Source organism: Phalacrocorax carbo, chromosome 14, assembly GCF_963921805.1.
Source record: "Phalacrocorax carbo chromosome 14, bPhaCar2.1, whole genome shotgun sequence".
In the NCBI taxonomy this organism is placed as follows: Eukaryota; Metazoa; Chordata; class Aves; order Suliformes; family Phalacrocoracidae; genus Phalacrocorax; species Phalacrocorax carbo.
In genome coordinates, this window is record NC_087526.1 from 10,603,870 (window position 1) to 10,630,819 (window position 26,950).

The following is a 26,950-nucleotide window of genomic DNA, read 5'->3' on the forward strand; positions in this document are numbered from 1 at the left end:
GGAAACGTCGCTAGGTTGACATCAGGGAATTGTGTTCCCTTGCAGCAGCTCTCATGAATGTTCAGGACCCATAAATCGCTATTTGTGCTTTTCTTCTGGAACAAATTAAATTGATTTTTGCTGCCTTGCTGGGTGAATCCCAAATCCACACAAGGAACTGTTGGGAAGGTTGTGCATAATTCATGAGGAGTCCCCAGGAACACTTGCAGGAAAGAAGGCAGTGGGACAACATGCATGAGGTGGTTAAAAGAAAATAAAGGAGTATTGAAAATACTCAGCTTTAAATTAAACAAGCATTCAAAAATGATACTTGGTATTTGCTGACCCCTAATAAACTTCTTGGGTAAATCTATCCAGCATTTTTTTGTTTGTTTGTTTTTTGAAAGAATTGTAAAACCTGGATTGCATTAGAAGTTAGTGAAACATAAGCACTTAAAATCATCAGAGGGTATTTTGCCTTTGAAGTCAGGGAGATATCTTTAAAGAATTTTATCCTTTTTGTAGAGAACAGCAAAATTTCTTTGTTTCCCTCCCCCCCTTATGATTTAGTAATACTTCTTATAAAGTAGTAGTTTATCCTTGCCCCTATCCCTGTATCACTTAATTATGCATTGGAAAATTGTTTCTGAGCAATGCTTTCTGTGTTCGCTAGTTAGCAGAGATTATTTATGTCGACAGCCTACTGAATAAGCAAGAACTCTGTGCAACACAATTTACATATAAAAATTAATCAGTCAACAGGTTCTGCTTGATAGGAATAGTCTCCTTGAATTTTTCTACTTCTGAAATATTTCCATGGCAACTCAAACCCAAACTTCTTTCCTGGCTCATAACACGCTCTTCTCCCCTTGAACGAACATTGGTTTTGTTGAATTCTGCATGTCATTTGCAATCTGGCTTCTCATCTGTCCTGGAGTTGTTTTATTAAAACCAGCTGTTTGCATTGCTCTGTGTGAGTGTATCCACAATAGTAACCATTGTTTGCTTTCCCACGCCAAGGTGCTATATCCTGGAGAATGATACCGTTCAGTGTGACACGGATCTGTACAGGTCACTGCAAGCTTGGAAGGACCATAAACTTCACATTGACCACGAGGTCAGTGATGTTATCAGTCACGCATTTGCCGTGTGTGTTTTTCAGCATGGTTTTCTGTGGGCTGATAGGATCGTGCTGACTGTGTGTGTGTCTGTCTGCCTCTGGCTATCTGTGCCCCTTCCTGGAACCTTTTGAACTTGCTGGCTGATTTCAGAATAGATATTTCAGAGATAATTATTACAAGTTTGTGAAGACAAGATGCTGAGTGGAGGACAGAACTGCAACTGAAATGATAGCTGAGATATGTCATAAGCCTTATGAGATAAATGAGAGACTTATAAGTGTCCCCCATCCTGGGAAAACTTTCACCTCAATCTTTTTCACATCTTACTAGCCCTGCTCTGCAATGCACCTCTCAAAAAGAGGCCTTCAACTGTCAAACATAAGCCCAAGGAAAAGTGAGCTTCATTAGTTTCAGTGCTTCTAGAATTATTTCTTTTGCTTGCTCGTGTTTAGCCCTTGCACTTTGGAATTGAATTCGTTTTCCTTAGGCTTGTGGATATGAAGAACCTGGAGATCATTTGCCCTGTGAAATTTGCCTATAAAACTTAATCTGACGTTTTTGTCAAACCCTTCACACGTGTTGTGAATGAAAGAAGCAGTCTTTCTAAGGACCTGATAACGGTAGAACAAATGCCAAAGACGAGGATAAAGAAAGGACCTCCTGTAACCTCTTACCAAATTACATGAATTCACAGCAAAGTCCTACATAAAAACTTGCTGGCCGCATTTTATGGTACCGACTGACATGTGGCAAGGCAGATAGATACTGAACCCCTTACTAGCTCTGCTAGGATGAAAAAAGGGCTTTTTCAGTATCACCATACTGTCCTAATTCTTTTTTGTTCAGAAGATGTAGGCTATAAGGAGTGCCAAAGAAAATGAGAGCTTGCTTCAACACGCCTGTTGTTTCTGATTTAGGGTGATGGGGCTGGACTCGACTCTTTGTGTATTTTTCTTGAACACTCTGTCCTATCCGTGCTTCGGCAGCCATGTGCTTCCACTAGACTTATGGTCACTGATGGCTAATGGTTGTTTTGCAGTGACTTTGTTGTTCACACTGGATTACTTTATTTTTTCTGCTGTCTACGGAACCAAGGTAGAAGCCTGTAATAGCCATCTGAGTGGAAATGGGCCACGCTATGTGTGAGCTAGACTGAACAAAAGCAGGAGTTTCATTTACTGGGGGTTAAAAAAAAGGTGGTTAAAAATAAGCCATGTGGGTGGCACAATTAACCGCTAATCCATATCCCATGTGGCCAGACGTTGCTAAAGTCCGCCATGCAAAACGACGGAGCCTTGCTGCTTTTCTCTTTCAGAAGCTCTGAAGAGGGGGCTTCAGAGCACTCCCTCCCCACCCCCTTCTCAGGTTCATAACAGGCTGAAATTTAAGGGCTTCATTTTCCCCTGAGTAACCTTTCTCCCCTCACAAATGTGCTGTAGAGCACAAGAGGAAAAATCACAATGGAACCAGGAGTGGTTGTCTACATGAGGCTGTGAGCCCCCCGTCCCCCGGTGCCACGTTCCGCTTTCACATTCAGTAATCAAAGCCGGCGAACACCGGCGAGGTTTCCTTCTGCTGTAGTTTCCTTTTGGAAAGGGAGATAATCTGAAAATGCTTGCTAGTGGTGGGAGTCATGGGAGGTGGTGGAAAGGAAGCATTTGGTGACAAAAGAATGGGTTTGAGAAGGTTAGAGTAAGACTAAATCATGCTGTGTTTTATCTTTATCTTTTCTTTATCTGTATCGTTACTTTTTTTAGATTGAAACTTTGCAAAATAAAATAAAAAACCTGAGGGAGGTGAGAGGTCATCTGAAGAAGAAGAGACCTGAAGAGTGCGATTGTAACAAGATAAGGTATTTCTTGTACTTCTTCAGAGTAATTGTTTGTAGTGTGCAACTGTAGCTGATCTATGTCTTCACAGGAGAGATCAGAATCCCGTTTAAGTGGTTGCTACTTACTGTACTCTTGTATAACACTTTCTGGGGGAGCTGGGCTGCTGCAAACAAGGTGCACCTTCTGCCAGGCACGAGTTCAGCTGCCTCTGTCAAGTGGTGATGAGATATCAGGACACGTAACATGGCTCTAAACCAGTCAGTTATGCTCTTGTACTAAAGATGCTGCTATTAGATACAGAGATTAATGTTTTCAGCTGCAGGCTTTTTTCCAAAAACTTGCTTTCTACAATGGCAAGTTGTCAGTACGGTGCAGTGTTACACAAACCTGTTTTAAAATGAATAGCGTGTAAAGTATATGGAAAAATAGGGTGGGGAGATGAGAGAATGTCTTCCCACTCCGTTTCTTCCAAGGCTGGATGTATTATCTCATCGGATGCAATCACCGCAGTGTTTCACAGTTATGCCAGGTGGGAGAAGCCGGAAAGTAACCGGTGGTGCAGAGTAGCTGTATTTTTGTAACCGCCACTGGCTTAGTGCACCAGATCTTTTTATTCCCTAGTGCAGACGATTTGTGAATTTTAAGCGCAACAGGCAATGATGAAATAGCGATTATGCGTTAAGGTCTCTGCATAGCTGATTTCTCATATAGCCAAATACTTGCAAAATGCCCACCGATGGCATGGAAAGAAGGTTCAAGCACACCCGAATCCTTCTGGGGAGCAAGCAAGCTCTTGCTCTGCAAATAAGCACAGCAGAAAATCTTTCAGAATCAAGTGTTAACCCAGACAGAATTTGCCCGGAAAAGGCTGTTCAGAAAGAAACCAGGAGCTGCTCCTGATCCTAGTGATCACAGAGCACCTCTGAGGCTGCTGCGAGCCTGACGTCGGCAGGAGTGCAGCAGCCGGTGGCGGTACAAGGATCACAAAGCAAGCTGTGCTTGAAGGTGCTCCGAACCACGAGGCAGCCGTGCCATATCACTGGCGGCTAAAGCGGCTTTAAGTGGCCTCTGTGAGAGGGTATGGAGGATACTTCTCTGTCTCCTTGGTATAATGGGAAGAGTCTTTGAGCATAACACTTAAATCCTTGGGGGCACAACACACTCTACAGACAGGAGGTACACAGTCGTCGCGGCCCGTGTGGATTCTGCAGCGGGGCTTCAGCAACAGGTAACTGAAATACGGAGAACATCGATTCATTGGGTTATGTTAACCCATACGTGGAGCCCATGGCAAAAGGGGTTTAAAATGAAATCAGTATCATTCTAAATGGCAAATCCCCCAAAAGTGTCGTTTTATAACCCACTGCTTTCAAAACTGATGTTAACAACTGAGTTTGTTCAGTATAGATTGTAATGATTAGGTTATTTTTATTAGTGACTGTTTTATAGTAAGTGTAAAAATGTTACGTTTTCAGGCCCAATATAGGAAGCACTTATATTTGTGCATAGCGTTATTCAGGTGAATCAATGCAGTTAATCATCTGAGTTACATATGTTTAAGTGTTTGCAGAATTGCATTGAATTCGGATTTAGGATTAGTTAATGACATACCCAGCGTCTGCGAAAGATAAAAAAAATTGAAGATAGGTAGTTCTTTAATAATTTTATTTTGTTAATTTGCTATGAGGATTAAATTTATTAGAGGTCCGATAGCATTACTAATTTTAAAGATTTGTTTTGTTTTGAAGGGAATTTTAGTCTGACTTAATTCTCAATTACTGCTTAAAAAGTAACATAGATTGAAGTTAGTTTGTCTTTGCTGATTCACGTGGGTAGTAACGTTACCCGCTGCAGAACACTGCCACCGGCCGAGGCTCTTGTCTTTTTTTAACTTCGCAAACTGCACAGAAAGGAAATTTCTCGAAAACCTTGCAAGAGTTTCTGGAGACAGAGCCAGAACAGTAGAGCCACCCAGCTCGAATGTGGATGTCTGCTGACACCCTCCGTATCTCAGAACATGTTAGACACTGCTATTGCTGGGACAGTTCCGTGCATCCTCTTAAAGTTTCTCTGGAACTCCTGGCTAGTAACAACGGAGGGAGAAAACCAACCCTACAAAGTACAACTGGAATATAAGTTATTTCATTCAGAAGGAAAATGACAGGAAGGTGGTATATGCTTGTCATCTGAACAGATTAGTGACTATTTAGTTGAAGAAATATTGCAATTGCATTATAAGCCTATTGATTTTATCTGCGCTGCGTCGGGAAGCAAGGACCACTGACAGCTGACGATGAAAATCGCAGCTGGAACCATCTGTGGCTACGTGTTGCAGCGCAGTGTTAGAGCGGCAGGTGACACTGCACAAACGGGCCAGGGACAGCAAGTGGCGCGACAAGGCTGCCAGGTGCCTGGCCCGGCCCAGCCAGGCTGCTTTGTGTTCACCGTGTACATGAGTGAATGCGAGGGCGAGGGACGCTGGATTAAACCTGCTTGATTCAAATCCAGTGTGGAAGCGGGGCATGACCGGGAGCGACTGGTTTTTCTGTTCATCAACAATGCTGCTTTTATCTTGCAGTTACCATTCAAAACACAAAAGCAAGCTGAGGCACAAGGGATCTAGTCTCCATCCTTTCAAGTAAGTGAAGGCCTGTTCCTTTGAAAGGGGGAATGCAAAGATGTTAACATTTGGTCCATGCACACCCGTTACAAACAAATAGAAGTAGCAGTATTTCATTTATCCTGTACTAGAAAGAATAAACACACAGACACCAGGGCAAGGAACTAAGCCCGTGTTGAAATGCTTGTATATTTGAGATAAGGTTCCTGGTTTGGGAAATGTCACATCACAGATTTCAGGCAAACCTGTAAAACCCTTTGGCTTCATTTATTTTCCTCAGTGACATTGAATTGCAGTGAGTTATGTCCGGAGACATTTGGAAGAGAAGCCATTTACTTAAAAAGTACTAGTTATTTCTTTCCCTCAAAGCAGCTTATTTTATTAGCTGCTTCATTTTTTTTTAGGTGTGGTCAAGTATAACAGAGTCTGCATGACCCTAATGTTTCATGTGTGCAGGAAAGCCCTACAGGAGAAAGACAGGCTGTGGCTTCTTCGAGAGCAAAGGCGGAAGAAGAAACTGCGCAAGCTGCTTAAGAGAATAAAAAATAACGACACGTGCAGCATGCCCGGCCTCACCTGCTTCACCCACGACAACCAACACTGGCAAACTGCTCCCCTGTGGACACGTAAGGATGCTTTAAACTAAGTAATAGGTAGGCGGGTACTGGCTGGGCTGGGCTGGGATTCTGGGTTACTAGAAGTTACCGGTATCATCAGTTATGTAGCCAAAGCCACGCAGCCTTCCTCACACTAAGTAACTCTGTTTCAGTGTCGGCATTACCCTCGTGCAAAAGACAAGGGAGTTAAAAACAAAAAACAGCTGCAGATAAAAACCTACAGCTACTGAGCACAGTACGATGACGTGCAGCATCTCGCCCTCTGGAATGTTTCCCAGCCAGAGGAGACAGGGAGAGCAACTAGCCGAGATGGCGCTTCAGTTAGCCGTGTGGTGGGGGTTAGGTGCGCGTAGAACAAGCTGATGCTGGAAGGCATGCGCTGCTTTAGAGCTCAGGAGTCAGAGCTACTGTCTGTGAATAAACTTTATACCATAAACAGGAAGTAATAAAGAGTGCGGAAGGCAGCAGCGTGGAGCTTTCGCCTTTGTAACTCTCCCATTTGCAGTGGGCCCTTTCTGTGCCTGTACCAGCGCCAACAACAACACATACTGGTGTTTGAGGACAATCAACGAGACCCACAACTTCCTGTTTTGTGAATTTGCTACTGGATTTTTGGAGTATTTTGATCTCAATACTGATCCATATCAGGTACCTGATCTAGAAATACATCGTTGTTCCTTATTGATGCTAAATTGAAATAGCGCAGTATTGGTGCAGGATGTAGATAAGGCCTAAATCATTTAATGTACTGTTATTTGGCTTCTTCCCTGTTACAACTAAACCGCATGTATTCCATATACGAAAGTTACCAAAGTACAGGGCAATAGTTACTAACAGGAACTCCTGTTTATTGCAGCTAATTAATGCAGTGAATACGCTGGATAGGGACGTTCTCAATCAACTGCACGTCCAGCTCATGGAACTAAGGAGCTGCAAAGGGTATAAACAATGCAATCCGAGAACTAGGAACATGGATCTGGGTAAGCGCCTCCCTGTTGCACTCGGGAACCCCCCAAAGCAAACAGGGCTCTTGCTTACCGTTATGAAACTTGTATCAGTCAAAAGGATTTTAGTATTTATTTATACTGGCAACGTCCTGCTGATGGCTGCATGCTCAGATTTTTTGTATTTGTTCAACTGGTATTATGTAATGTTACTTAAATGAAGACTGATACTTCATAGTAGTGAGGAGTGTTGCTGAGATGCAGGGGAAGGAACAAAACTGGTGAAAGAGGGAAAGGATAACTCTAACCGCCACTGCCGAGTTCGTAGGCTGACAGGACAGGTGGAAGGGACTTCAGAAGTTCATCTCATCCCAACTTCTGCTCAACGCGGGGTCGGCTGTGAGGTCAGCCCAGCTTACTCGGGGGTTTATCCAGTCCCAACTCAAAAGCCTCCAAGGATGGACACGGCACAGCCTCTCTGGGCAGCCCGTTTGGCACTGGAGTTTCAGTGTTCCAACTGGAGGCACAATTTTTAGAAACGCTTATTTTAGAGACGGTGCAGCCCACGCAGCCTTGTGGTAAACTGGCTTTAAAATAACTTCAGAAAGGGTGCGAGTGCTTGAGCTGATCAGTTCTCCCCACCTGTGTTACTGCAAGGTGGTTGTGAAATACCAGCACATCTGAGAAGGGTTGCGTTATGCTACCAAAAGATGTGCTCCTGTAACTATGGATTTAAATTCCAAAAAGCAATATGGGTCTCTGCTCTTGTTCTAGGCCAGGTTCATCATTTCTTATCCCTTAAATTTTCTCTGGGTCTACTCAAGGGATCTGGTTTTTATACTGCTTGTGATTTTTTGGTTTTTTTAAATGTTTAATGATGACAGCAAACCAAAAGGTAGTTACTTGTATTTCTTCTTCTTAAATTGCATTTCTTATACCTCTTAGTACAATTAAGTTGACATAAGAAACGCTATTTTTAAAATGTATAACCTTTAGAGCTTTCAGACCCCTGCTCCAAAAATACTGTTATCGACCCGAGTCTGCCAATGCCCAAATACAAATTTCGGTCTGTCTTAGTACATGCATCCCACAGAGCTGTACATTTTGAAATCAGCATGTTTTGGCATTTAAATACACCCTGAAGGACACTTACAGAGAAGTTTCAAAGCTATCGATCCAACTGACTACCTGTTTTACCTAGAATAAGGGACTGAACACGAAAACAACAGCTCCAGTTAACATGTATGGCAGTACGCGTTAATCTGTTAATATCCTTCGGCCTTTTTTAAATTGTGCCAAACCTGATACCTTGTTGTGTTGCAGGCGATGGTTACTGACATTGTTAATTTTATCTCATCTAGGACTTAAAGATGGAAGCTACGAGCAGTACAGGTACATTTAAAAGAATATTTAAATTATTATTCCTAAGTACTACCTTCGTGCTAAGGGAGTTGGGAGTGTGGGACTGGGAACCACATGGACAGATGCTGCCTGGAACGGCGTTCGCAAGATCTTTCCAACCCAGTTACTATGAAATACTGGAGCTATTTCTGTTTCAATGTTACAGCACGTTCTAATCTTTGTAGTCAAAGTTCAGGCTCCACTCTTCCTCCTTCCTACATCTCTCAGCCTGTAGTGCTGGTGGTTTTCTTGGTGATGGTTAACTTTTGTCTCCTTTTGCTGCTTGAAAATTAGGCAGTTTCAGCGTCGAAAGTGGCCAGATGTGAAGAGACCATCATCTGCCAAGTCACTGTGAGTTGGGAGCAGTTCACAAAAAGCTTTTCCTTACCTTGCTTTCCCTCACTTCTCTTTTTGCATGCAGCACCTTTTTTAACATCATCATCCATTCTCATGGAAGGCTTAAGTGGGAAGTCCTCTAAATGACGCAAGAAACATGATACCGCCATCATTACAGACAACCGCTGCTGCACAAAACCTTGGGTACATGTTTTCTGGGAACCTGGGAGCGCTGAGGTCGAGGCAGTTTCAAACTTGAGCAAAGGTGGATGCTCAGTTGAAGAAACTAATTATGGTGAACTGCCATTAAAAATCAGGGACCATTACGCTGGTTTTGTCTGAACTTTTAAACGTGTAGCAGCCACCTAGTGGTGGCTCACACCATCCAGAAAGGACAAAACCGATCGCAGTTTCTCAGAGTAGAGAGAGGATCGTGTACTTTCTTGCTGTTTATCCAGCCACAGCCTCATGTGTTGTGAGCAAAAAAATGCAAGTTAGAACAGAAAGTAGACCACATGACAGATCTGTGCATTTTGGTTTAGTCTGACATTACACTAAAGTCTGAGATTGCCCTTTAAAACTTGGAAAATTATATTCAGTTCTCAACTTGCCAGAGCCCAAAGGTGAGATACACACTTAAAGGCATGAAAAATGGTTACCCTTGCCTGTTGCTGAATCTCCCCATAAAAAGTAGGTTGAAACTTCAGCTCATTAAAAATCTTAAGGTGTGCTCAAATTGTGCAGAGAAAAAAATCTGTGCAAGTACCCCACCAGGCACAGGCTAGCATTCCCAACTCGCCTAGGAGGAGTTGCTCATTTAACGGGTAGGTTTTTTTCTTTCTAGTTGAGGAGATCCAAGACTGGCTTTAGAAGCAAAACGAAGCTAGAATTAATGAGACGCAAGTTCTGTACAGGTTGACGTTTCAAACGTAGCTGGGTTGTTCCTGTGATACACCTGCTCTGTTTTCATAGGTGCTCCACAGCATTTCAGGGTTGTTTTTTTTTTCCTGCACGGGACCATTAAAAATATTTTTCTAACTACTTCCTACTAGGATGCTACACACTAAATCATGTTTGTTTTATTTTAAAGAGGACAACTGTGGGAAGGATGGGAGGGCTAACCTCCCCCAGCCGCTGCCCCGCCATGAGGATAAAACTGGCCAGAACTTGAACCCATGTACAGACTAAGTGAAAATGTGTATGACTTGAGAGAGTTATAATGTTAGCCTGGAGGACTGGATGAACTTTAAGGCTGAAATAGATAGTGTTTGCACTGGTGAGTGACTTAAATAGATGCAGTGAAATTATGGGAAATGCTGTCAGAAATACAGGTCTCCGAAATCCACTATTGTACCTGCTTTTGCTTTGGATTATACCTCACCTGCTTCACAAGGCATTTTACTCCAAGACGACACCACTAACGCTGAGCCAGGAACTGGCCGAAGGAGATCCAGCCGCGTCCCAAAGAGGATTGCCGTCCCAGGGGGCAAAGTGCACGCAAAGACAGCGCAAGTAAACTTAAAACGTTTTCAGTTCAGCTGCATCTTCAGACGTCACAAGAAGAACTTCAAAGCCAAGTACAACTCTAAAGCAAGATTCGGAAAACATGGATGCTTTTGCTTCTCGCTGGGGTAAAGGCCACGCTCGGCAAGAACTTTTAAGAGGTGCAGGAATTGAAGCGAGCAGCACTGAATATTCTCAGTACCATGATATTTCTCAGATTTCCTCTGAGGACACGTTCTAGTTCCACGTCTACTTGTCCATCCTATTGCCACCTCTAGGAAAATTAGAGAAAATCTTGACTAACAGGACGCCAGATTTTTGGAGGAGTTGTGTAAATATTGATCAACATACTGTTTGAAAATAAATTCCTTCAGGTTGTGAAGAATTTTGTTAATAAAAGAGTGGAATGCCCACACACCATTTCTCAAAATGTTACTTAATGTTGCATAGCACATTTCAGAATTTATCAATTTTTTTAAAGTAAAGTACTGAAAAAATTCAGTAAATGTACATCTTAAATTTTAATGAAATCAGATTTGTATGAAGTTTTTTTATGTGGTAATATTATATTGTATGTTCAAAACCAAAACAATTCCTCTGAGAAAGCAGTGTTTGCTGACTAGTGTAACTTTTACATTTATTTTAAAAAAAGGCAGCTCCAAGAAGTTCAATACTTGTAGCCAATAAAGAATAATCTAGTTACAGTTCAGTCTACCAAAAAGTAGATGTTCTGAATGACAGTTACTGTTCAAAGGCTTTTAAAGGGGAAACCCCACCGTTCTCCTAAGGAAGCACAGCGTACAGAGTCTGTCTGAGTATTTTCGTAACGACGTTATTAAATACGTTGCAGTACAGGCACTAGCGGTGATATTCGTGTACCTAATTTTTTTCATGTTAATCTGCTACCTGTTTTAAAGGCCCAGGCAGGAGGGAGCTCGCGTGGCAGACTCGACCAACTGTGGCCTTCGCTCCTAACAAGAGGTACTGTTTTTCCAACCAGAAACTTAACTTGCACTTGTAGAGAGACAGGGTAAAAATACATCATGGAAATGATTGTGACACCCTTTCTGGGTTTGCACAACAGGAAATGCAAGTGGAATTACTTCACAAGGGCCACAGGTCTCTGGTACCACGCCCCCGTACTCAAAAAGCATACTTGATTTAGGAATTGGGGGGGGGAAGAGGAAAACCAACACACTCAAGAAGTGGCAGGGGGTCTTTCATGGTATGTGCTACGTAGCAAAACTAGGCTTGAGCTTGTATCAGACGTGAATTAGCCAAATACATTTCCCAAAATCATCTTGCAAAAAAATTTTTTAAATATATGGACTAGATGATTGTCTGGCTCAATCTAGCCATGGATTTTGTTTGTAACCTGTTAGAGACTTCACGGATTATCAGAAACATCTGCTAGATGATGAGTCCTGCATCAGTACAAACAAGTGAAAAATACTGAATTTAAACTCACCCATAGAAACACATTTTTGCTGCTTTCCAGAGAAAAGCATTAGCTGTCCACCGGTCCCAGCAAGGATGCAGAAAGAATACTAGGTTAGACTAAAAAAAAAAAAAATTACACTTACCTTTTTTGTGTGCGTTCAGCCTATAGCCTATGACAGGACGCGGGCGCGGCGCTCAGTCCTGCACGGCCAGCGTCGCTGCTCCCGTCACGCATCAGCCAGAAGCTTGAAAAGTTACCGTGTCCCTTTGTACAAAACACTGAGCTGTGGGACTTGTGTGTGACGCAGCAGCAGCGGTGGTTTTGTGAAAGGTAGGTTGTCGCCAGGCTACGGGGCGAGCTGCCCCCTCCTCTCCCCTCAGCTCCGCTGAAGGCTGCTCTTTACCTTGAAAAAGACACAAATTCCACGCGGTGTCGGTGCAACGCTAGTTGCTAAACGGGTCTCACGGGCAGAAGGTCTACGTCGTTGGCACCTTCGCTTGTACGGCCAACTAGGAGAGTTCACGTGGTTGCCATCCATAGCTCTCGGCAGGAATAGCACCGGCTTTTCTCTGACCTCTCCAGGATGCAGTTATCAGCCTTAGGGCGCTAACACACTATGTCACCAAGTTCTGATTTTAAATAGAAACCTTTATTTACATTATTATTAACATCCAAACACAAAAATCAGAAGAGCAGTAATACCTTACAACCAACTCTTTTATAAATCAGTCCCCATGATTTTTGTTTTCCAACATAAAGATACAGGTATTTCAAGCAATACTTAATGTAAACTAAACTTAAATGCAATTCTCAATACTGTATGCCTTCTCCTGAGAATTTTTTTTTTTTAAATATTGCTCTCAGAATTACGTGGTTTCATACTTGCTGTATCATTCTGGTAGTCTGCACATAAATTCTAAAATAAAATGTGTGCTAGTTGGTACAACATTCAAATAGTTTTGTCTTATGATTGAAAAATGCTCCTGATTTTCTAAGTTTAAAAGCAGTATTTTAGGCCAAGATTGGAAAAAAATACTACGTATGAATTTTATAAAAACATGGTTTCTGTGATCAAAGGAGTAACAGAAACATGCAACAGAACGACGCTCATTAGGCAGCAGCCATCAGAGGTGGCTCACTGGTCTCTTGCTGTTGAAAAATGTCACACGGGATGTTTTTTAAAAACATTCAGAAAAATCTGCTGCTGTAGAACCAAACCAGAATTGGTGGAGATAGATATTAACTGCCAACAGATTTCAAGGTCAGTTTTATTTACTGCAGTAGGTAAGATTTTCAAACTAGATGTAGCCTTTAAGATCAGTGCTGCCAAGAAGGATGTCGTCAATGCATTGTAAAAATGCCCCCCTCCCCCCTGTCAAGTTTAAACTAAAAATCTTTGGATTCAGCAAAAACGTAGACACTGGAAAGCTCCAACATTCTAAACTTATGACAAAAGGATGAGCCTTTGTAACATCTGTCAGGTCCCAGTTACACATAGATGTATAAACAGAATCACTCATTTTAAAAAAAATTCAAAGGGCGTGATGTAAAGTTTGGTACATGGTCCAAGAGCTCACCTAATGAAAGCAATCAGGGTTTGTAGCTTCCATCAATATAATGAACAACTACAAAATATAAAGACTGTTCTACTCTGATTTGCTCTAAAACGCAAGGGCTTGTTGCCTTGCAACTTCAGTAGGCAGCACTTGCTTATTCAACAAACAGGTATGTTCTAAGAAAGAAAAAAGATGATAAAAGTTTTGCATTAAAAACCACACGTGAGTTGGACCGAAGGTTTCAGATAAATACTCTCACCTGCTCTCTGTCGCCAGTACGAACTGCAGAGGCAGGGTCGCATAGAGCAGATCCGCTAAATCTGCCGCCCCTATGGTAAGAATGAACTTTTTGAGAGTATTTCCAGTTATTTCTGTTAAAATAGAAGATCACTGAATATTCTGAACGACACCACCAGGTCTTGCTCACAGTACCAAGAAGAAGCAATCGAGAACACAGATTTTTTTTTGTTTTTACTCACTTGGGAGAAGTCAGTTTTCCATTACACAGTGAACAACAGAACAAAAGCACCACACATCTTAAACATTTCTGGGTCGTCCCTTATGGAAGTTTAGAGGTTTGACTCGTCGTAACTGCCTGAAACGGGAAAAACTGCAGAGGGTTCTTCATTTCAAGGAACCAAAGGGGAGGGGGCGGGAACAGACACAACCAAGCAGTAAATAATGTGAATCAATTTGTAACCAGGCGTAAATACTGATATGAGAGAAACCTGCTCAGAAAATACATTCGTTACTATTAGAACAATCCAATGAGGTGCAGATGTTTGGTTAAAGTGTGGCTTAATATCCTTCAAGATTTCTGGCTGTCATGTAACAACAAATATTTTGCAACAGACAAACTGTTTTGAAGAACGAGAGTTCATTAAAAGTGACCAAAAAAAGACAGAATCCCAATTCATCAACTGAAAAGGCAACATATTATAGAAAGACACGACTGTCATGACACATCAATAACATCTCACAACGCAGAGCCTTTTTGTCAAATTGCCTGATGTAAAAGGAAATGTAACAAAGTGCTCACAGGTGGAGAACGCATTTAACAACTGGTCTTTTATAAAACGCTATATGTTAAAGATGTAAAAATAAATGAAGTGTTGAAGACCAAAGAAGGGAAAGATGCGGGCCAAAGTCACCCGGCTTCAAAGTCATTAAATTTAATTAAAAAAAAAAAAAAAATCTATTTGGACCTCAACTACACTGAGTTTACAGAAATCAATTTTGTTAAATATTTAGCTTCACAAACTCTGCAAAAATGAGTTAGTGACCTACAAAAGTCATATATATAATACATTATCTTAAAGATCATATTTACAAAATTTATTCACAAAAAGACTGCAAAATTCTGATTCAGACTGCAGTGCCTTGCCTTGAGTTTTCTGAAGTTATTTTCAAAAAGATGAAAGATTATTGCTCTGATTTCCACACGCAGAAAACCTTACATCATGCAGTCTTTTCAAATAATTCTTAAGAGATTGTGTTTGAGAAGGAACATGAGTACACCCTACCTTCATATTACGTCCTTATCAAAGATATTGCATTAATCCATTATATAGTCTTTTATAAAGTGCACTCAGCTGCACATCAATATGTAAATATTAGTCACAATTGTGTTTAAATAATTTAAATTTATTATCCTCTCTTTTACCCCTTGGCTTCAACGGACAGGATTTTGGACTAGTACGTGCCAATTCATTTTGCACTGCTACTTTGCTTGGGAAATCCTGACTCTCGGGGGTAAGAGATTAAAAGCAGCATTTATATTCAGGAATTAATGTAAAAGAGTCAAGGCTAGGAACTACATTCTCTGTCAGATATTGTTACTAGAGAAATCAGAAAACTCTTACCACCGTGACTTCTCCAGGCACTTCTGTCTGCCTGTAGTTAAAGGGCTTTGGATCGTGACAGTAAATAGATAAGGTACGCCAGGAGTCTGCCCATCCGCTATCTACTGAAATGCCGTTGCCAAATTCACATTTCTAGAGGCAGAGCGCCAAAAATATTTATGACCTTTTTTGTACACCACAATATACAGTAATACAGAGACCGCTTCTACGAAAATGTATTTTTCTCGGGTTTTTTTGGTGTTTTTTTTTTTTTTTTTTTTTTCTTCTTTCTCTGGATGAAGTCATTTAGGACACCATGGTGATTAACAGGAAAAATCACTTATTTCCGTAAGGCCAGTACTAGTTGCCCAGAAGAATGCAAAGTTTTCCTTTCTAATACTAGTGCATCATTAATACAGCGCATTCTTGTTTGAAGATACGGTTCTAGGTGTCAGCAGTATTTCTGTTAAAGAAAAGAAGAAATAATCATCAGAGAAAATACAAACCACCCTTGCTGAAAAAACTGGGCAACAATCTGCATTTGGAAGAGGAAAGTACTGACAGTCACTTTCTAAGCAGAAGAGCAGCATTTTAGTGCTCCACTTTGAAGGTAAATTTGTAGATCAGAAATGCTCTCCCAGAACTTCCTAAACATGTTATTCGGGTATCCTCACTCTGACACGTGGGTTTGGAAAATCTGCCGTTTCACCTTCATTTTCCCCTCTTTATAAAAGGCACTTGTTATTTCAAAGTCCTCCAATGCCTCACTTATCCCCCACAAGTCCTCAGATTATTTTGGCTGCCTCCTTAGGTACCTTAGACAAAATTTCACGAGGTACTTGAATATATTTAGCTTATCTCAGTATTCCATTGTTCATCCCTTGGTATTTTGTGGAAGGATTACAGCAAAAGGATATTTCGCACTTAGGCTGCCTTTGCAGTGCCTGTTATTAGCTCATTTTTCCCTTAAATAAGGGGCCTAAATTTTCCAGTTTCTTGCTACATATCCACAAGCTACGTTAAGGTGTTATAAGGGTAAGTAGCAGCAGCAGCTTCTGCCACAAGGAGGGTACTGTGCTACCAGGATTCTTGGTCTGACTCCTGAGACCTATCGTTTATAATCTTTTACATCTGCTGAAGGTGCTTTTCACAGTCTCTGTGTTTTGCTCTCTGGGGTTTCTCCAGGCTCAGAAGTATTTAAGCATCCTTTGTGCAGTTTAAGCCTTGATCTGACCTATGATACTTCAAAGTCAGCAGCTAATCACAGCGTAGAGCTTGGGTTCATCATGGATTTGATTTAAATATCATCAGAACTAAGGTATCTCTTGGGACACACAAATGTTAGGTCCGCAGATGTAAATACAAACAGGATAACTGAGAACAGGATTGTGCCAGAGGAATGGCTTGAAGCAAATTGTACTCAATGGGAAACACATCAACAGATCTTTTCATCAATCTTCATGTACCACTTACCTGGTCTGGACCCATAGGCATCCCTGACATTGGCATGGTATTAATATTCATCTGTCCAATATGGCCACTGCTGCCATTCATGTGCATCATACTGTACGCTGCCGGGTTACCTTGATGGCTGAACTGCTGCTGCGGGAAGGAACTGAAGCACAAAAGGACAAATAAAATTACCTTCCAAGAAGTTTACACATTGATATACTGCTGCCCCTGCACCAGCTGCCAGCACGTGAAAGATACAACTGTTTTTACATTTACTTGTTTCTACCTAGTATCTGCTTAAGGCAGAAACAGAAATTTCCGCCCCAAAAGGAATTCTGCCTTTCTGGGTAGGCACAGAAGTTTGTGTATGTGTTTCCCACTGTAGCCTTTTTGGAGGCGTCTGTTAGGGCTGTGCTGTCCACTGTGAACTTCTGTTCACTCCCCAGCCCCGAGTTATTTTTTCAGTATTCAAAGACTGAATGTTGCTTCCAGTTATAAAAATGGCAGAGGTCCCATATGACTAAATGGAGCCAAGCACAAGAAACATTTAATCTATTTCCTAAAGCACAACAGGATCAAGGACCGTACAGACACTAGAGATACAATTGTTTTTCCCTCTCCTAAATCCTTTTCCTACTAAAAGCCATTTAGTGAGTATCTACTTCCAACAAAATGAAAGACAATTTCTGAGCTACAGGTTGTAACTGTGAAGTTCACCTGCTCCTGGCCATGCTTCCCGAGGGCCAGCCCTTCATCTCAGGGGACTGGTACATTGTTGCTGTCTGAGGATGCTGCATCATAGAATTCTGGGAAGGTCCAATTCTTGATGACATCATTGGGTTGGGAGGGCTTGATACTCTGCTAAATGCAGGATCAGGTTGTTGGCTTATTCCTTAAAAGACAAAGGACAGACGATACACTTCAGTTACCATCACCTAGTACTTTTAGTTTATCTGCTTGCAATGATGGGAAGGGAAAAAGTCATCCTTTTTTTGTATTTCCCAGTTTTCAGTATGATTGGTAGTTGGGTAGTTTGGGTTGATGATAAATTAAGAAAGGGAAAAGAACATTAGATAGACAAAAAACCCCAAGTCAGTACTAGTACCATAATTCGGTGGATAGGGGAATTGCTGTGGAGGAACTTGAGCCATTGGGGGGCCCGTCAAAGCACTGTCCATGCTTCCTGAGGCAGTCACGTTTGGTGGCGGACTGAAGGCCTGAGGCTGCTGTTGCTGCTGCATCATCATTGCCATCCTCTGTTGTCTAAAATGATGACTTATTAGCTCCCTGTTACGCTGAGCCACCATTTGAGCATTAAGAAAACCTTGCTGCTATCCCCCAAAGAGAAGAAAAATCATATTAGAAACCACTTTTACAAATGAAATAATTTCAATCAAACCCCCTACACTCTCAGACCCAGCATATTCATTACCAGAATGGAAAGTTAAGAAAACCCACGGCCTGTACAAAAATCATCAAAATATCAGACAAACGTTGTCATTAGGGCTAAACAAATGATAAAGTAGATTAGCTACCATATCCTACATGGAGAAGACTTTGGTGTACTGTATTGAGAGTGTGACTTAATGAACAAATCCCTCTGAATCTCATCAATGAGAGAAGTAATAAAAACCCTTTCTTTAAGGGGGGGGGGACGACGGACGGACACGGGGGGAAAGACGGGGGGGACAGGACAGCAAAACAAAAAGGAATTGTGTAGAACCATGAAAGACGGTCCGAATTCTAGAGAGCCATGTAAGAGCTGTACCAATTTAAACACCACCGATTCAGACAGCTAGTGCAGTAATTACTTACCTGCGATCCCACCTGTGGCTGCATCACGGGTCTCATCACTGAGGTATTACCAGTGACTGGATTTTCCATTTTCATTTCAAGCGCTTGACGGGTCTGATTCATAAACTTGGAAAAAGACATTGTAGCACTATTAGCTTGAAAATACCAGTATCTGAACAAAATAATGGCAACTCCTCCAAAAAACATTCTTTACAGACCTCCTGAATCCACGAAGTGCAATGGCTGATTTTTGCCTTGTTTGATGTACCTGAAGTACCAAACTTTGTTAAGTAGCTCAAACACAGACAAAAAGATAAAAACCCTCTAAACAGTGCGGCACTAACTGGCTTTATTTCTTCCTTCCCTTGAAATTAGCACCTTTTAAGAATAAATCTATGGCAGACTCCCTATTTGTTCCAAATCATGTTTTGGGCAGAAGGGTATACCTACTTCCTTTGCTTAAAATAATAAAATTCTGTTTCCTTCCCTCTCCATCACAAAACCCCATACAGCTTGAATTAGTGTCACAGACCAACCAAGAGAGAACACAGTGTTTCCTAAGGATTAAACATTGCTGTTCCACATCACACAGCACTATCTCAGTTTTCTGAGTTTTGTTTGTAGAATGCACTTGATATGAGGACTGTATTTTCACACAGGGAATTCACTGCTGAGATCCTGCAGCAATTTTTTAAGCAGTACTTTCAACCCAGTGTTAAGACCTGTGTGTCTGTATCTACTCTCTCACCTTTCATCCCAAGAAAATACCTAAAATTACATCAAATCAATAAATGGAAAGCAAGCCCTGATTTCAATAAGCCCAAATGATAAAACACAGTGAAAAACAAGTAACATTTCATTTACAGCTGCCCATTTAATGATATCAGTGAGATTCAGAAAAAATACTAAATCCTAACATGGATAAAGAGACCATCCAGAGCTACGTCGTACGTGAATACTGTTTTAAGTAGCAATAACGAAGTGTGCTGCAGGAACCAATCCAATCTGTAGCTAAGGAGGCTGATGAAGGAGAAACACTTGTCCTAATACAGGTTCTTTCACTCCTACAGCCATTAGGCACTCGGTGTGAAAAGCACTGTCAAAATGAGAGATCCATCCTTTCAATCACCTGCTGTAATGTTAATTTTCATATTCAGGAAGCCAACGCAATTCAGTGTGCACCTTATTCCAAGCCGAAACAAGAAGAAAGTATAAACGCAGGAGCAAAAGATTACCTGCTGCCCCTGAAGCCTCTGCTGGAGCTGCATGCGGAGCTGCTTTGGTGTATTGGTTCGAGGTCTCATCACATTTGCTCTCGGATGCATACTTTGAAGTGGAAAATTGCTCTGTTGGCTCATCTGATTCATCACTGAATTAAAGGATGGCTGCTGTCCCTGAATGTTACTAAAACCTCCTGGCATTGCTGCCCCTTGCCCTTGATAGGGCTGACCATACAACGAAGCCTTCTGGTCAATCATAACTGAAGATTCCTGACCTTGAAATGAATCTTGTTTGGGTTCCAAAGCTTGTCCCTTCAACAGATATAAAAGTGTTTCACTAGCAGTATATTCTTTAAGCAGGAATTCCTAAAGAAACAATAAAGCTAGCACAGCATACAACCACCAGTAGTTTCTTGGGTAGAACATAGAATGGACAGATTACTCTTAGTTTTGTCTCCAGGCAAATGAAAGAGCAGAAGTTATTAAGTGTTTTTAAATAAGTTCTGCTTCACACTGCTTACATCGTCAGACCAGTATCATTTCTCAAGCCCTTCTGCACTTTTAAAGTGCTATTTGTACAAATGACAACGTGATTTTGTGTTTTTTAGCAAGTTACAAATTATTCATAGAATGTCTTTTTCCTGTCTGCCAGCCATGCAAATTCAAGCTGGAACCGGAGGAGACAGAAGTGTCCTACTCACTAACACGTCACTGCTAGTCCAACATTTCACAATCCAAGCTCAGTTGACAAGAGTTTACTAAAGAAACCCAACACAATTCTCTGCTTATAGAATTATAATGATTTGCACCCAGAAAAAAAACCCTATATACCAAGGCATATTACAATGAATGTAATAAGATGCCGCCACTGTGTTTTTGTAATGCACAAGAAATTTCCTGAATACTGAGCTTCTCCAGTGAAAATCACTACTGAATGTAGATGCTTCCAAAGGTGGATTTAGGAGAATGAAGACAACGAAGCAAAGAAACAGTGAGTGAGGAGGCCCTCTCCACTTCCTTTTCAAGTAACAAAATAATACAGGCTTTTGGAAAATAAATGGTCCAAATCTCAGTTTACTTACTTGGTTTACAAGATCAGGAATTCCTAATGCTCTGTCAATTTCTTCAAGACCTGTGACATCCGTATTACTCAGCAGTGTGTGCAGCTGGTCCAAAAGTGCCCTTTCATCATTCTGGCCTTCCATATTTGGTGCTGGACATAAGAGGTCATCCAAAGAGTTTCTAACTAATTGTCTATAAATAGAAAAACAGTACAACCATTATGGACTATAAGGCATACACATAATTTTCACCTGGACACAACTAAGTACTATAATCACCCAAAAGACTGAAGTAAGACATAAGAACTTAAGTCCCAAATTGAGGTCCTAAACTGGCCAGCCAACTACCACATATCCTCAAACACACATAGATTCTGTTTTCTCCTGGCTTCTGTATGTGCCACAGAGACATGATTTCAGGTTTTCCACCTCTTTCCTCTGTGCCTCCCAACTCAAAAAGATTGACTGATTTTGTTAGCAATGCATTTTTTGTGGAGCTGGGTTAAAAGATACCCGGTATCAAATCAGTAGCAGAAATGGAAATAGGTTCTGATTCCAATCCGTTATCCCCACTGTACAGGCTACATCAATTTTTTCCCCACGTCGTAAATTCTTCTGACAAACAGTGTACAGTTGTATGTAAACTTTTCTTAAACCAACCCCAATTCTACCTGTTCTGTGAACCCCGCGATGCTTGCTCCATGGACAGCATGTTGTCAGGCCACGATCCTGGCTGGTTGGATGGTCCTGGCTGTCCATACGGATTCCCCCCCATGCCAATGTTTATCTCATTTGGCCCTGTAGAGTAAAACATTTGTGTATTTTTTAAAAGCAAAAGGTGTCATCTTGCTCTCCCAGCATTCACATAAAGCACTGTGGACGATCACACAAATGTCAAGCAGCCTTACGAGCTTTCCATTCGCATGTTTTGAAGTGTATACTTACATAAACTCACACCCAAGATAATTTCAGAATAGACCACAGATGTAAATATGACAGTGATCTAAAGCTGCTACCCTGTTAGAGCAGAATTGCTCGATCGGATCCTTAAGCCCCTCAGATAGGAACTTGACAGATACAGCAACTTTGCATCAAAAAAAAAAGAGTTTTCTGGCCAATGGAATCTGGGTACTCGCAAATGTACAGCGTCATAGTGACATCAACGACATTTGGCATTTTAAATTCCAGAATGGTGAAAATCAAAAGAAACAGAAGGTACATAACAACATTTTGCTCTTTGGGAGTAGGTCCCTCCTTCTACCTATTCAGAGACAGACGGCACTACATAGGAGATTGTGTCATCCCATTATTTCCCAATATTTGTAGGAATCACTAGCAATAACGATTTCTAGAAAGCTAAGCTGAAGAATTCTGACTCAGTCAGGACTGTGCAAATTTTCTTCCTGATTTAGCCTTATATCCTCATCACACTGAAACAGTAAGTCTGTCTAAGAGAAGTGGTAACAGCCCTGGTAGCCTTCCATGATAAAGAAGGGAAAACCAGGAATGCCACTGCCTGTTTTGGCCCTTTTTGTGCCTGCTGGCCTTGGCACATTGACCAGGACAATTTCAGCTCTGGGCTAAACCTTTGTTAGAGGTTATAGAACAGAAAAGACCCACAGGCTTTAAGACTTTTCATATTTTAGACATGAATCTTATTTTGTCTCATGCAAACATGAATACTTAAAAGAGGACCTGTATTTGCAATGTGATTGTATATGAAATTTGGGTACTCCGCGTGAGAAGAATTTTGAAATCCTTAAGAAAAAGCTTTAAAAAACCCTGATTTCCAAGAATTTAACAGCCAAAAAAAAATCTACATCAAGTATAATAAATTAAACAGAATATTAGTATGTTCAAATATAATTGTTTGGGTGCCCACAGTGCTTGCTACCGGGGTTGGAGTAGCTGCAGTGTCTGTCGTGGGGGTTTGAGTGGCCGCAGCGCTTGTTGCTTTCCTTGTCTTTGTCTTTTTAGATCCAGAGGCCTTCTCTTCCCCTTGGGGCTACTGAATAGTGTTAAACAGGGCTCAATAGGCATGGGCCAGGCCCCAGCACATTGCAGTGATTTGTATCTCTCTGGAATTGCCAGGGTGACAACATACTTCTTCCAAATATTCTCATTTTTCAGGATTCTGCACTTGTTCAGGAGTAAAGTCCCACATCACGGGGGGTGCCCACCGTTCTTAGGCATTTGCCCATACTATCCCACATACCCTGCCACGCATAGCTATCGAGCCTTGGGACAGATCTCTGGATGATATTCTTAAAGTGCTTATTAACCTTAGACAGAACTGACACCGTCTGCCAAAGCAATATCAACAGATGTATCTTGACTACCCAAGGATGTTCAAGATACTGAAAAGTTGTTGTAATGAAGGAGGAGGCATTACAGCAGGTGGTAGCTAAGGTGCCATTCTGTATTTCCTCCATAAAAAACCTCTCAGAGGAGGAGGTATAATTGCTAATTGCCTCCATGAGGTGGTACCCGATGTACAGTAACAGCTTCCATGCAAGACCTAAATAACCGATAACGGTCAAGGCCAGTGTTTTAATAACAAGTCTTCTAGGCAAAACATCTCTAATCACTGCAGAGCACAGCAAACTGCAAAAACCAACAGCAATTTTTAACATGTACTTTACAATCAGCATGGTAAAGACTGGACAAACTAATATTGAGAGCAGATGAATCAATGCTGTGACCAGCAACTGTTATTATCTCAAACCCTTCGTGCCCCACGTTGGGCACCAAAATGGACTGTCGTGGTTCAGCCTCAGCTGGCAACTGAGCACCACGCAGCCGCTCGCTCACCCCCCCACCCCTGTGGGATGGGGAAGAGAATTGGAAGAGCAAAAGAACTTGTGGGTTGAGATAAGCACAATTTAATAATTACAATAAAATAATGATGATGATGATGATAATAATAATGACAATAATAATAACAATAATGACAATAATGTTAATATAATAAAATGGGAAAGGAAGGGAAAGAAAAAAAAAAAAAGGGAAAAAGCCACAGAAACACGAACGATACAACCGCTCACCACCCGCCGACCGATGCTGCCCATCCCCGAGCTGTGATTGCTGCCTCCCTCCCCCGGCCAGCCCCTCCCAGTTAACATACTGGGCATGACGTTACATGATATGGAATATCCCTTTGGTCAGTTTGAATCTGCTCTCTTAGCTGTGCCCCCTCCCCTCCCGGCTTCTTGTGCACTCGGCAGAGCCTGGGAAGCTAGAAATGTCCTTGACTGGTACAAGCACTGCCCAGCAACAGCCAAAACATCTGTGTGTTATCTCAACATTTTTTTCCATGCTAAGTTCAAAGCACAGCACTATGCCAGCTAGAGTGAAGAAAATTAACTCTATCCCAGCTAAAACCATGACAAGGTGGCATTTAGTTCCTGGAATTTAGCAGAGAAGCACTGCACTAAAGAAATACACAGAAATTATCCCCCAAAAATCTGGAGACTCGGCATGAACTATCTGTGTATGAAACACAGATACCACCAGAAGAAAACAAAAAGAATACCAAAAAGTCATCAAATGCCCCAGTCAGTGGACAGTAACAGTCTTTACCTCAAAAAGCCGTTGGATGAAAAGCTAGTTTTCTACCAAAACCAGAAAGATTCTCATGATGAACGCTTACTAAGAAGCTAGTGAGATTGTGCTAAGCAGGACAATAAAAAGTAAAGAACTTACTCATGTGAATCATCTGCTGCTGTAGCATTGGTCTGGTACCAGGTATGCTATTAGAGCGAACGGGCAGCCCAGACATAGAGCCACCCACCGTGGGTCTGGGAAGGGACGCACTGAACTCGGGTCCTGGTCTCAACATCGAAGCAGAACTTGTAGGTTCCAATCTGTTCACCTTTGAGTTTGGCAAACCCCAGTCTCCTGACTGAGGCTGGTTCATCGCTGCATTTCTGTTGGGAGCACTTGCTATAACGAAGAGCAGAAAATACAATAATTTTTCATCTAGAATACATTACATGTTTTGGTTTTAGAATTCTTTTTATGGGGTTTTGTTTTACCAACAAGGACACCTGCCAGTGACAGAGCAATTCACTGAACTCCTACAAAAGCATCTAAAGCTTACCATGCCAATTTCTAAATCAAACAACTATATTAATCTAAATATATTTTAAAATACTAATGACTGACTGCCATCGTGACCTGTTCTTGCTTCTATATATCAAAAATATGTTAAATTCAAAACTCAAAATACTAAAAAAATAATTTTAACTACTAAACAAAAGTAAAGTACTGCTAATAATACACAGATGGTAAACAGTTACGTTCTTATAATTTTAGCTAGGGACAATAATTTAGAAGGATTTATATGCTGATGGTAAAATTAATGTTCTTTAACGTTAAGGTTTCTTCTAACCAAAATTCATATTATAATCTTGCAACATTTTTTACATAAAAGCTTTTTCCTTTACAATGAGATTTATTTGTACACAATCAACAAACCCAGATTTGCTCCAAAATTTTCCTGGTTTTCAATCCTTCTTGGACTTCCACCCATCAGGTTTTGCTTTTGTAACATGGAGAACGCGTTGACATTCCTCACTGGAGCGCTTGAGCCCACAGGGCTGTCTAAAGACATGGCTCTGTTGAAAGGTGGGCGGGTAGTCTGCACAGGCTGCGGACTCCTCATACCTGCTAAAGAATTAGAAGATGCATGCAACTGTACACTTTCAATAGAAAGTACCATTAATGACTTAAGTAAGTCTCATCTATTTATGGGCACATATATTTGACCTTTAAAAAGCCAGGAATAGTTATTTTGCTTATGTTCTCACGACACAAATCACGTTTTAATTCCATAGGACCTTTTACAGGAAAAGCCAAATGCAGTTCCCTTTGGCCCTAGACATGAAACGGTTAGTTTTAAGTGAAGTTCTGTAATGAACCATGTTTTTACCGTTTTGAAATAGATTAGCATTACAGACACCTATATATATATATATATATGAGAGGACTGCCCAGCCTTTGGGTAACTCTGACATGGAGACAGAAACAAGTCAGACAGTTCTATTTGCACCAGGGTGAATCCAGACGCAGTGTGCTTCTGAGCACAGTGTATACATGGACTAACTAACCCAGAAATCACTGTGCTCCACAGCCAATACTGTCAGTGGCCTCATGTGTTCTTGTACCTGTTTTTACATTTTTCATTATCCGTGTTTCACCTGCTGAGGTTACCTCAGCCATCTATCGCCCTATATAATCAAGGGATGACCAACGTTACAAAAGGAAGTGACAGCTGCGACGATGCTGATCTATTAGCAAGGTTCTCTCTCCCTCCTGTTCAGCTTCCTACTAAGGAAGAGCATTCCTTTTAATGTCGAGGAGGAGTACTGATCAGAATTTGCAGGCCACAAGACATTTTCACAAAGAGTAAGTGGGAAATCAAAAGCTTGCCACCAATCCCATACTGCTTCCCTAGTCATCTGTAAGGAACAACAATTCTCAATTATAATTTACAACTCAAAAAACATGTTTCCTGATGTCTTGTCCCTGAGAAACCTACATTAGACAAACCCTGAGGAAACCATAAAATAAGGAACTGAAGTTAACATTATTCATTGTGTACATAGTAGATGAGTGCTGTCAAGACAGCCACTAGTGTACATAATAGCCTATGAAAGCATAATTAGCCATTTCGCATTACATTTGCCCTTGAAGATGCAGGAGATCAAGAAAGTATTTTCTAATGATCTGAGGATGCGTTATGTTTACATCAGGTAAGAAGAAAACCCTAATTTTGAAACCAAAGTGATATTAGATGAAACTCCTTACCCAATAGGGCATTTCCTTGAAATAATGCTTGTTTTGTTCCAAGGTTATTTCCATTTGCAGACATAGCATTATTGTAAAACTCTGAACTAGTCAGATCACCTAGAATTACATCCAAATTATCCAGGTCTCCACTCATCTGAAAAAGATGCAGTAAAATACCAAGGTTATTTACTATCATATGGCTGTCCCTCAGCTTTTATTTCGCTCCTCGCTAATCTTAAAACCTATAGCTGGGGGTGAAACGTTTTAGTTCACTGACAGTACCTTGAGCTACCTCTAAATTTCCAAAGAACTTCAGGTATCATTTAGTTACATTGTTTTTAGAGTATTTTGTTTGACTAATTTTGAGAACTAGGAGACACTGGAGGTACACATAAATGCAACTAAAAACACCTTTGAATATAAACATTTCAGTCATTACAAA

The 26,950-nt window shown here is 41.2% G+C and overlaps 2 protein-coding genes across 10 annotated transcripts in view; one reads left to right on the top strand and one right to left on the bottom strand.

Moving 5' to 3' along the window:
- The window catches only part of SULF2 (sulfatase 2), a 167,483-nt gene extending 154,741 nt beyond the window's left edge, over positions 1-12,742 (top strand). For all 5 annotated transcript variants that reach the window (XM_064465672.1, XM_064465673.1, XM_064465671.1 and 2 more), the window contains 9 exons: positions 1,000-1,096; positions 2,858-2,952; positions 5,511-5,570; positions 6,009-6,178; positions 6,675-6,817; positions 7,026-7,149; positions 8,475-8,505; positions 8,809-8,865; positions 9,941-12,742. In XM_064465672.1, coding sequence (XP_064321742.1) covers positions 1,000-1,096; positions 2,858-2,952; positions 5,511-5,570; positions 6,009-6,178; positions 6,675-6,817; positions 7,026-7,149; positions 8,475-8,505; positions 8,809-8,865; positions 9,941-9,971 — 808 coding nt within the window. In that variant the 3' untranslated portion in view covers positions 9,972-12,742. The remainder of the gene's footprint in view (positions 1-999; positions 1,097-2,857; positions 2,953-5,510; positions 5,571-6,008; positions 6,179-6,674; positions 6,818-7,025; positions 7,150-8,474; positions 8,506-8,808; positions 8,866-9,940) is intronic.
- NCOA3 (nuclear receptor coactivator 3) overlaps positions 12,428-26,950 on the bottom strand; it is an 88,091-nt gene continuing 73,568 nt past the window's right edge. The window contains exons 14-24 of one of the 5 annotated variants that reach the window (XM_064465668.1): positions 26,527-26,662; positions 25,195-25,383; positions 24,421-24,660; positions 21,390-21,516; positions 20,740-20,911; positions 19,673-19,969; positions 18,459-18,563; positions 17,749-17,971; positions 17,361-17,535; positions 16,665-16,806; positions 12,428-15,654 (exon numbers count right to left, since the gene is read on the bottom strand). In XM_064465668.1, coding sequence (XP_064321738.1) covers positions 15,643-15,654; positions 16,665-16,806; positions 17,361-17,535; positions 17,749-17,971; positions 18,459-18,563; positions 19,673-19,969; positions 20,740-20,911; positions 21,390-21,516; positions 24,421-24,660; positions 25,195-25,383; positions 26,527-26,662 — 1,818 coding nt within the window. In that variant the 3' untranslated portion in view covers positions 12,428-15,642. Of the gene's footprint in view, positions 15,655-16,664; positions 16,807-17,360; positions 17,536-17,748; positions 17,975-18,458; positions 18,564-19,672; positions 19,970-20,739; positions 20,912-21,389; positions 21,517-24,420; positions 24,661-25,194; positions 25,387-26,526; positions 26,663-26,950 lie in introns of those variants that run through there. The other 4 variants (XM_064465667.1, XM_064465666.1, XM_064465669.1 and 1 more) reach the window with 4 other exon arrangements.